At 35.9% G+C, this 11,503-nt stretch overlaps 1 protein-coding gene across 1 annotated transcript; it reads right to left on the reverse strand.

Annotated features, from left to right (window-relative positions):
- Nucleotides 1-4,376: 4,376 nt before the first annotated feature.
- On the reverse strand, nucleotides 4,377-7,193 carry LOC141784379 (uncharacterized). The gene is made up of 5 exons (XM_074662205.1): nucleotides 7,120-7,193; nucleotides 6,071-6,364; nucleotides 5,466-5,726; nucleotides 5,144-5,295; nucleotides 4,377-5,003 (listed from the first exon to the last, which is right to left on the reverse strand). The coding sequence occupies exons 1-5, from the start codon at nucleotides 7,151-7,153 to the stop codon at nucleotides 4,632-4,634; spliced, it is 1,113 nt and encodes a 370-aa protein (XP_074518306.1). The 5' UTR covers nucleotides 7,154-7,193; the 3' UTR covers nucleotides 4,377-4,631.
- Nucleotides 7,194-11,503: the final 4,310 nt, after the last annotated feature.

Genomic DNA, 11,503 nt, shown 5'->3' on the forward strand with positions numbered 1-11,503 from the left:
TTGTTTATGGGGACTTGAATACTCAGTTCAGTCCCTGGTGTGTATGCTGTGTGAGGGAGAACAAAAATGTGAAAGAAGCAATCCCTGCACTTGTATTTAGGTTTCTGCCGCTAGGTTCAGCCACAATATGTATGCTTTATTGTAGCTAACTTAAGTCACTTAAAAAAAGGTAGTTTCTAATGATTTTGTTCTGCAAAGAACAAGGAATAAAAAACATGTGTTTTGAATGGGCATAGATGGGATCTACATGCAATTCCTCATTTGACAAAAAAAGAATTAATTACACGAGCTTGTAAAATACATTAGAAAGTCTCAAGTGTTGAGTTGGGGCACTTTTGGTCACTTTCATGAAGAGAGGGAGTTTTTGTGTTTTTTAATCACAAAAAATAAAAATGAATTTTAATAATTGTTGGGGTTAATCAATTACATATTTCAGACTGTATTATTATTTACACAAGACTTATTGGTGGCACACAGAATAAATGAAAATGTGAACTTCGAGGGACCAGGTACTTTTGACAGAATTCTGTCAGCACCTGTAAAAGTACCTAATTCAGTACCCATCCCTACTCTATAAGTTGGCATTTTCTGCCACAATCATGAAGAGAGGGTAGTGCTTTTTTACCAGAGGGTTACATTTATCAGACTGGCTGACTGGCAAATGTATGTCTATCACTTTTACATACACTGGAATATAACGTCTGTACTCAACTTAACTCAGCTGCGAAAGCACAGACTGAAGTGAAGGGTAAATGCTATTAATATGTGTGTGTCCCCACTCCCTAGCCATCCATTCCTCTGTCAGTGCCCTCATTGTGCTTCATTGTCAGCCTAAAAGTCTTGACCTGCGCAGCAGCACCGAGAAACAATGGGTAATGAACGCTGAATGCTATCAGGTTTGTTTCACAAAACAGTGAGAAAACACTTCTCTATTTATTATTTAAGAATGATGAAGATGATGGAAAGGTGACCCTCATAACAGTGGAAGAATTCACATTGTGCAATATAAAGGCCCCCAGTAAACTGTTCAGAATGAGGTCAAAAGTAAAATAACTCCACATTGAATGACCGGGAGGACTTTGCTTCTTGTGCTGAATTTATAGTTGGCTATAAATCTGGAAATACTTTAAAAACAAAGGTCTTTTCTCTGCAACCAACAGGTTATCTGCAGTAAAGCACGTGCATTGTGATATAAAATAGAAAATGTAGTGAGCTGATGACATAGCCCGCATATAAGAAAACATAAAGTCCCTGAATTTATTGCAAGCTGCAGTAACTTGTTCTGGGAAAAAGCAGTGAGTAACACATTGATATTCAAAAGAACGCTGACTAACTTTCTGTATGTTTCAACATCACAGTGCAAACAGTAAAAGCAAAGCATGTTGGTGACACAGACTTCTGTAAAATCAGGGTAAGCGAAGCATCATGAGTGGAAACTTCAAAAATAAAAAAAGTTATTAGACAAGCTACTTAGAAAATTAAATTTCTTAATTTTCAAAGATTCAGTCAACATTACTGTTTCAAATTCTAGTTTTGACTTCTCATGTGGGAAATTCAATAAAAAAATTGAATAAAAAGAAATTGATAAATGTGAATGAGTAATTTTTTACCTTGAGCAAATCCATGGCATAGCGTACGCAGCACTGAAATGAATTTTAATACTTTGTCAGGCAATAGTTAAAGGTATTTCAATCCAGTTGGACATAATGTCTGTTAATTTTTACTGATAATGTCATATTTCTTTCACAAAACTGTAACACAGATATAACACTAATTTAAACATTTCAAAAAACCTCAAAAGCTTATACTTCAAAGCATTGCACAAAAGAAGGCAGTAGAAAATTAAGTATGAAATATGCTAGTAATTTACACAATGTGCATGTATCTACATCTTTTTCTTTTTTTTCTTCTTTTCATCTACATCTTTTTCAACAACAGATGTGATTCTTTCTTCAACACCAACATGTACGGAGGACCGTGGCACTTCCCCTCAAAATCAAAAATATTTAAAAGTTACAATATACTTACAGATAAACCCAAGCACACACAGCAAGCTCATCTTCACATCCACAACTGACAGTGATGCTCTACTGCTGGCTTCAAAAACGCATGTTTGAGACACATTATTCTACATTATTGAGCAGAAAAAGAGCATCTCAAAAAAGGTCTCCCCTTTGCTTCCTTTTCTTACAAAACTGAAGCAATTTTCTGTGGTTTTGACGACTCACTTGACAAATTTACCCTTCCTGTCTGCTGTTCAATAAAACAGCCAGACCAGTATTTGCCAAAAAAATAATACGTCAATGATGAGAAGACAATGATTCAACTGAAAAACAGCGACAGAGACGTGTGGGTGTTGAAAACATTGTAAGGGATTGTGGGTGACATGTCCTACAACATCTGTTAATGGTTATGTTATGGCCATACTGGTCCCCCACATCATTATCTTAAATGTTGAATATCTTCAAACATTTCGAGGCTTATTATTTACATATGTTGTGAAATGTAAATGAACTTTACTTTCAAGATGTTGAAAATGTGCTCTTTGCTTGCATTACCACACAAAACACCACCAGTGTAGCCTGAACGGCACTGTGGTGTATCACACAATTTAGCCTTTCAGAGAAATGGTCTGAAAAGATGTCTAAAGAGTTTTCACAGTGATAGAATTTCAGATTCTGGTTCAGACTGGCTATATACTAACTCCAAACTTGACAGATGTTGTACCCCATAGAGCAATTCAAGCAAGAGCCAAGCAATTTCTGTTTCATTTTTTCCCCTATTTTTTGCAAATATTAATCCAAAAACCCTTACAAAATTCACCCTTATTCATCTACGAGAGTAAGATTTTTCTCGTTCAAAAACAGTTGCCATGAGGTTTAAACAGTGTGTTGCAGCTTGATCAAATTCTTTAGGAGCCCTTTGTGGGACGTTTGGTCTACATATCTTGATTCACTTACACTGGATCAACGAAAAACGCATCTTCTACAGAACTGGCCCTTAAAATAGTGTGACTGACCACATCCTGTTAGTACACCTGTGTGTAAGGAGGCATATGTGTCACCCAGCCCTGACATGATGTAACTGCAACAGCAGAATAACACAGCATACTATTTAGGACCTGACATAAATTTGGTTACAAAGGAAGATTATCTTAGCAGGTTTGAAAAACGGAATAGCAAGCTATGTAGAAATGCAGAGTAAGCTGGAGAGATAAAATAAGGTGTCCTTGCAAAATCCTGATAAATAAATTAAAGTGTGTAGACAAGCTAAGTGCTCAATGGTGTCATTTATAAAAGTCTCAGGACAAAAGACGCTAGTATTTAATTGATTTTTGGGACACAATGTCTTTGTCTTTAATAAAACAATGTGGAAAAGAATTAACCGATAATGCCTACATGGTAGTAGTCCTGCTTTGTATTGTGTGAAGTACTGGGTGCTTTTGCAGGACTTAAGTAGCTTTTAATTGTCAGTAACAAAGTCATATATATATATATATATATATATATATATATATATATATATATATATATATATATATATATATATATATATATATGATTTGTCCCTACAGAAATAATACAATAAAAATCAACTACTGAAGCTAAATTTCTTCTTCAGAAACGGGATGAACAATGTTTAAAGAATATCTGTTATAGTTGTTTTAATCTAAAACCTTTTGAAGCTAAAACTAAACCATTTAGAGAAAAATGTCAATAAGTCACTTTAACATTGCAATCTAGGATACAACTATAACTGTGCTAAAGCTACACCAAAAGAGCACCGGAGTTGTGTCCACATGAACTGAAACAGTATTACACCCTCTAGTGGCCACACTCCACCCCACAACCACCACAACCACTACATCATTTTGGATCCACTTTTTACATGATTATTCTCAAATTCAACCCAACATATATAACAAAGGACATTGCGGCTTTAAAAAAAAGAAAACAGGGCATGTGGTTTGCAGAAAATGGCATTGGGCAGCCTCACAGCTATTATTCCCTGTAGTCTGGTGATGTAGGTAACACCCATCTGTTTTTTTTCTTCAGCATCATTTAAACTGATGGGTTCTGTTTTTCTATCCTGTGTCATTTTGGGTATAGTCACTTCTTTAAAGACATATTTTCAGATACTGTATGGCAAATAACTATGTTTGAAACAACTCCAAACTTCAGCACTGCTGCCCCCATCACACACACACAACATATGTGTATGTATGTATGTATATATATATATATATATATATATATATATATATATATATATATATATATATATAATTAACCTGATGAGCATGTTCGTCCACAAAAAGGAAGTGACCGAACTGGTGACCTTGTTGCTGTGAGGGTGCAGTGCAAACCGTTGCGCCACTGTGTAGCCCTACACACACACATATATATTTATATATATAAATTTCAAGTGCACATTTGTCCATAAATTGTATCTGTAGATTTGCAAGATTCATATGCAGCTTAGATGTTACTGTTAGAAGCTGAAAAAAGTGTCCTTCAACATCTGAATTGTAAAATTTATCACCCACTGAAAAGTAAAATTGAAGAAATTCATATCCTGTAAAGCTGTGCCATCAAGTTTAAGACCACCAAAAGCCTTCTGCGCTCCATTGTTCATGTCTTTGGCTTCTGCACCATGCTGTAAACACTGTCAACTTGCTTGTGGTGCTCTGCCTCCCCAGACTCTGAGGCTGATGCCACTTCTATCACCTCATGGTCCTTTGTGCTGCTTCCTTTATCACTTTTTCCATGAGAGTCATTGACACGAGGCAGCTGTAAAACACTGTAGACGGTATCCACTGTTTTACTTTCCACCGACCCCAATTCTTCCTGTATGTTGACAGTTGGACTGCTCACAGGGGTCTGTGTGACATCCACATTTTCATAGGAGGCCCCAGGGTGGCTGTAGGAGGAGGTTGAGTCTCTGGTTGTTGGTTGTGGGTGAGGCTCGGCCGGCTGGCTTTGTATCAACTGAGCAGTAGATGTCTGTAATTCAATGGAAGTGGAAAATAAGCTTTGTTTGAGATACTTTAACAAGACAAGCACACTATAAAGAACTAAAATCACACCATCGAACCACCAATGCTTTTACTTTATAAAGCAAAAGTTAAATCCAAAGCTCTTACCTGACGGCGGTTGTATTTTGCTGAGCAGAGTCTTACAGCCAAACAGGCAATAAGTGCAAAGATGATCACACCCAATACAACTGATATTACTACCACCATTTCATTGAGAGGAAGTGGTGTTTCTTTCGGTCTTGTGTTTGATTCACTGTAGCCTAGAAAGAAAAAAATGTATACATTACAAACCATATAAAAAGCCACAAAATGAATTGAATGAATGAGATATTTGTAATTTCCAGAAATAACTAAAGGAATATAAATTTTCTTAAATCTAAATTTAGTGAGCCTCAGAGCAAGCATAACACCAAGAAATATATATACTTACATGCTCCCTCCATGTTTTCAGAGGCATTGTGTACGCTGACATGGTTTTGTCCACTGCAGACCACAGATTGGTTGTGAGCAGATATTGTGATGTTTACTTTGCTGAAAAATCTCTCAGATGTCCTGCAGCTGTCTTGATTACACAAAGCCAACAACCACTCACCAAGGACTGAACAGTTAACCCTTAATTCACATATTCCAGCAGAAAGGTTGGAGCCATGTGATCCTAGTGACATCCTGATTACTGGTTTGGGAACAGGTTCTGCAGAAATGAAAACAGGCAGATACATTTAAGTCATCAGCTGGTTGCTGGCACCCTCTTGTGGCACATTGAAGGAATCATCAATAAATATAACAACATAAGTCACAGATAAAGCTTACCTTTAAATAAAAAAGCACATAATTTTCATAAAATACGAAGTGAGCTGTACTTGAATAACCAGGTTAATTAATTATTCAGGCCTCTATGTGCCACTGTAGCAAACAGATCCGGTGTCATTAATTTTAGATTAATTTTAGAATTACCCAACATTTTCAAGAGCAAAGAAAGCTTTCAAACCCTTAAAAATGAAATGACAGCAAAATAGAAGAGATGGAGGAACTTACCTTGAACAATTAACAGGTGGATTTCACTTGTGTCATGCCATTTAGAATCAGCAATCAAAGCTTTATAATAACCACTGTCTGTTTCTCCAAGTTTGTTGATGCACAAGGAATAATTATTTGGATTAAAACGCATCTTTTCTGTGTAGTCCTGTGAAAGTTTTCCCTTTAAAACAACATATTTGCTATTAAAAGACCAGCGTACATCTTCGATTGGTGGTGACTTCTGCACTTGTAGACAAAATGAGCTGTCTTTCTTTTTGTAGTGAGTGGTTGATTGGCAGAGTGCTGGGACACCTGGGGTGGATAATCGAAAAGATCATTCAATGAAAACAATTCTGAACACATCATCAATTTAACTTTGAAATAAAGCACATGAATTGATGCAATTACAATTTTCAATGATGTATTATAAGCTGGGATGTAAAAAAAAATCCTTTGCCAAGCTTTTTTGTTTTTCCAAGACATTTTTTTAAGCAAATCAAAAATAATAGATGCACTTGTTCAAAATGTTGCGGTTGTCGAACTATACTGTCTTGTTGCTAAACCATGAACCCTTTACTTTTACTTTATACTTTATTCCAGACCTATAGGTCCATGTCTGTATACATAAAAACATGCAATAACCAGCAAGAATCATGCATGAAATATCTTGGTACAGAGTTAAATGTGGACACATTATTGGTAAACGAACTACTAGCACTAGTACTAGAAATTTCAGAAAAAATCTAAATGCATCATTATTAGCTATATGCAACTTTTTCATTTTTGCTTTCCTGTAGTTGCACCATAAATGTGTACAGTAGGCCCTAAAAAGCTTAATCTTAATGTGATACAGCAATTAACTGTCTGACATTTTGTGTAAAAACCAAACTCCTAAATCAATGCAAATTCTACCTAAATTAAAACTGGATAACAATACTTCACTAAAACATAACAAAAAAGGATCATAAAGCTAAATCAAAAACAAGACTTGCATACAAAGCTACAAAATAAAAAAAGTTCTAATGATAAACAAGGATATAATGAAAAATGTGTTTTCATTCTCTTACCTGTGATGATGAAGCAACTCAAAAGCAGCAGCATTTTCAACTAACTGTTAATGTCAGTGAGAAACAAACCAGACAAGCTCAAAAACCCGTGAAGCAAAGCCGTCGTTCGCCAGATGTTTTTATCGTGGCAGGAAATGGTACGTAGGCTGCTGCCTATTCAACATTTGTTAGTTCCAAAGAATGATTGATTCGCTTATCTAAAGTGACGACAACTTGCACTGAGTAATCATGACTTATGAATCAAAATTTGATTTTTCTCTATAAATTCACAGCACATAATCTGCCTCATTAAGAGACCAAAATAAATATCATAGGAAACCTCCTTTTTAAATGTACAAATTAAGTGACTGAATTTTACAAATTTTGCATAAGTCTTGACTTCCCCATAAAGCTTCTAATAAAAACACTGAAACCAAAGTTTCCGTGCAGGTGTTTGGCGTCATGGTTAAATGGGTAGCCCCACTAAATCAGACAAGTTTATTAAAGAACAAAGCCTTTCAGACTAGACTGCTAAAGAGTTCATGTTAGCAAAAGTTTAGCTGAATTTTATCTGCAGTGTGACATCTGTGAGGTTTGCTTTGTTTTTTGTGAGAAAGAGACCAGATATTCACACTTTGTGTGTTAACCCCGTTGTCAGTAGAGACGGCAGTTTAGATCGTGTGGTAAGAATACTGGCCAATTTTTTTTCTCACTTTTACTTAAGCTAAAAGATTACAATCAGACTTAGAAAGCCCCCAAAAATCCTGATGTCTATTTTCAGCTGTGATTTGTGTGGCAAAATTTACCTGTCACAGCGATTAGGGAGTTTCCGATTTGTCCAAATTGAACCTTTTATACCGGAGAAAAAAACAAAACACATTAATTCATTTTAATCAGACTACTGACTATAATAAATGCTGTGGTCTTTTTGTCTGCACTGTGGTCATGTCCTTCCTGGTAACGACAAATCACCACAATAAAGTGGTAAATAAGCACATACCCAAAAGTGCTGTTACACTGAGAAAACAGCCTTTGCAAAAATAATTGTATTTCTATGGAACAGGTCAAGAATAACTTAAAAGTGTAAAATATCAAGTTTACTGAACAACTACTTTTAACACAATAACAAAGATGGCTCAACTGTTACTTAACCAAAAAGTAGACAAATACATACAAAAGAGATGTCTTTAAATCTGGGGAAATTATAATAAAATGTTATTTAATCATATTGTTTAACTTCAACAACTGACAACTTTAACCTTAAATGTGGCATTACACTTTTTCAACATCAGGGGAGTACAAATAAGCAAATGTAGATTAAGTTCACCAGTTTGGCCCAAGATGGAAGCTTGGTGGGCACGAAAATCTGATTTTTCGTATGTACAGATACTGTCATGGATCCCATCGCGCCATAGTTGAAGGCAGGCGTCCCGTGGGAAAAAACAATCTGATTGTCCCATCTGCAATAATTCAAACGTGTAGTTTTTAAACTCCAACTCTGACGCAAACATGATGCCATGTCCTTCACCGGGTCGTTGCGGGCAAATGAAGATGAACAGGAAAAAACAAACTTAACAGCATAGGATCAGATTGTTGTCCATACATTAGAATAGTGGATGAATAATCTAACAGATAGATGACGCAATACTACATGTCCTATGGGTAAAATGAATTAAACTGAATACAAAAACATTAACAATAAATACACAAGCATTATTTTAAAAATGTCATGCACCTAGCGATCATTATTAATGTCAACAAACAGAAACAGAAACAGAAAAAAGTAGCTTCAAAAAGCACGTCATGTATTTATCTTATACTTTAACTCTTTATTGTGCCTCTAGAAAACATTACTCACTGTTTGAATAGGGTGAATAAAACAATAAAGTTACCGCAGGGCTGACAACAGCCTGTGTGTATCCCAGCAGCGCAATCCAGATGACATGTTCAATCGGCTGCCGGCCGTCTCCGCTGTACGCATGCGCAAACTCAAACGTTTATCATTTAAACCCTGATAAGTGTTAGCTTTTCCTGACCTTGCGACATGAACTAATAAGCCATTTTCTCCATTTCCTGGCCTCAAAACCGACACAAAGACCACGAAGTAGCGCGAAAAACGTATATGTGTTCTTATTCTCCGAGCATTTAAAACAGACATCAACAGATATGCAGCAAAACAAGTCTAGCTCACAGTATTGCTAGCTCAACGGTTAGCATCGTCATTCCCGCTAGCATGGCGGCTAACGGCTAACGTAAGTACTTCATAAATCACGGATTTAGACGGACTAAAACGTTGGGAACGTGTGCCGAACACCAGAGAAGAACGTTTTCGTGTCATTTTTTACCTGCTGCCTTCATTTTTTACCACCCAACCGTCGAAGACAGTCTTCTGTCATCTCTTGGTGTCTCTGTTTTTCCCTCCCTGCGCGCGCCCGCTCGGCTCCTGGTGCACCCGCTGCCTCTTCAAACGGTCATCGATGACCAATGCAGACACCAAAGCGGTAAGTTCACTTTTTATAGTCCGTCTCTGATTGGTCGGCCTGCAGTCCCGTTATTTTTCTATCCCATGAATACTGTTATACTACTTTTTAATACACTTTATTTTTAAACTATTCCTATCTCAAACAAGCTCCAGGGATATGGGTGGATGGCCTTGCTTTGCCTTGAAAAAGCATTAGAGCTTGAGGGGGAAGGAGTCACTCTTTAATAACATCTGGAGCCCCTTCATAATTTATCTAGAGAACATAAACATGTCACATCCGTTGGAGGCATTTGAGGAAGAATAGTTAGCCCTCTGTGATTACCACAATAGATGGTCCATTTCGTATCAGCTTGATCACTCCCCAGCTTAAACACCTGATAAATACAGGAACTATCTTTTTATCCATATACATATTTATTTATTTAAAAAAATATATTTTATTGTATTATTTTTTATTTTATTTTATCAGTTTATTAATTTCATTACATATATTTGCTTAATTTCTGAATATTTATGGATTTCTACATGTATTTGTATAGCCATAACTATCATTATAATTACTGTCTCTATCTTGATTTAAAACACCAACAACAATTTGAGTTCTACCTTAACTTCCCATCAAATACTAACATGTGATACATGTGTATGTTCACTAATATGTGTGTGCATATGGGTACGTGGGTATTTATGTAAATATATATGTGTGTGTAAGTGTATGTACATGGATCTTTCTAGATAAATATATATATATATATTTTCTTTTCTTCCTTTTTCTTCTAATTTTTTTTGTTTGTATGATTTTACATACAAATATCATTATTATTATGCTTTATGGCCCTTGTTTGTGTGCCTGAGTGATGTTTGTTTTTTATGCACATAGTTGTGTTATGTGCCTTGATGTGTTTGAATTAAGCTTGTTAAATCAACAAATATAATGTTGAAAAAAAAAAACATTAGAGCTAATAGTACTAAATAAAATAGGGAGATAATCAGGAGAAAATACACTTCTAGAGATCAGCAGGAGAAAGGATTAAAGGGGGGAGACTCCTGCCCAAATCGGGGGTGCTGGCAGGTTTTTTAAGTAGTTAACTTAATATTTGTTTCAGTCCTATTATTCACGTCTGAAATCACAATTTTGTCCCTCTTTTTGATAGTACCAGTTTTTTCAACACTGTTGAAGTATAACTCTCTAAGTTTGTCACCACAACTAAACCACTGAACCAAATATAATAAAACATTAAAAGACTGAAACCAGAGGAAAGATGACAGTCAAAAAAATAATTTAAATAAAATTAATAAATATACATAATCTTTAAAACCAACCCCACAAGTAAGGGTAGGAAATAAAATCACTGTATGAGCCTGCAGTTTTGACGTCCAGAAGTAGAGTCCTACAGCGTTGGGCACAGAGACGGAAAACTTGTGTCGCTTACATGAGGAATGTTCTTAAAATGACTGCTCTGGATTAAAAATGTAAACACAAGCAGTAGCTCTGGGCCTCAACTCAAATCTCTCACAGTGCATCTTTTAATACATAAGACTGGGAGGAAGTATTTGCCAAGCAATGATTTTGGTTTTGATCATTTAAAAACCACCTGCAGTATTTCCCTTTGACCACTGTGTGGCTACCTCTGATAGCTGGTGGTGGGCAAATATGTGCTGGACCAGCTTTCATGTGGGTGAGATGGACAAATAAACATTGCTGAAACTACAAACTTAATGACTCTAAGTAAAAAGACATGAGTTGTTTTCATCCTTGTATCCATACTTATCTTCACAGACAACTCAAGACAGAATCATTTATGCAGACACATTTGAACATGGTGTAAATAAGGTGTTTATTAAATACAACACTTAAAAAGTGCTTACTGCAAAAGTTAGACCAAGGAGCTTACAGTTTATGATTGATCCATATAAAGTTTA

Source organism: Halichoeres trimaculatus, unplaced genomic scaffold (genome assembly GCF_033239565.1).
Source record: "Halichoeres trimaculatus isolate MK-OKI-2021-1 unplaced genomic scaffold, fHalTri1.1 fHalTri1_scaffold_22, whole genome shotgun sequence".
Taxonomy (NCBI): domain Eukaryota; kingdom Metazoa; phylum Chordata; class Actinopteri; order Labriformes; family Labridae; genus Halichoeres; species Halichoeres trimaculatus.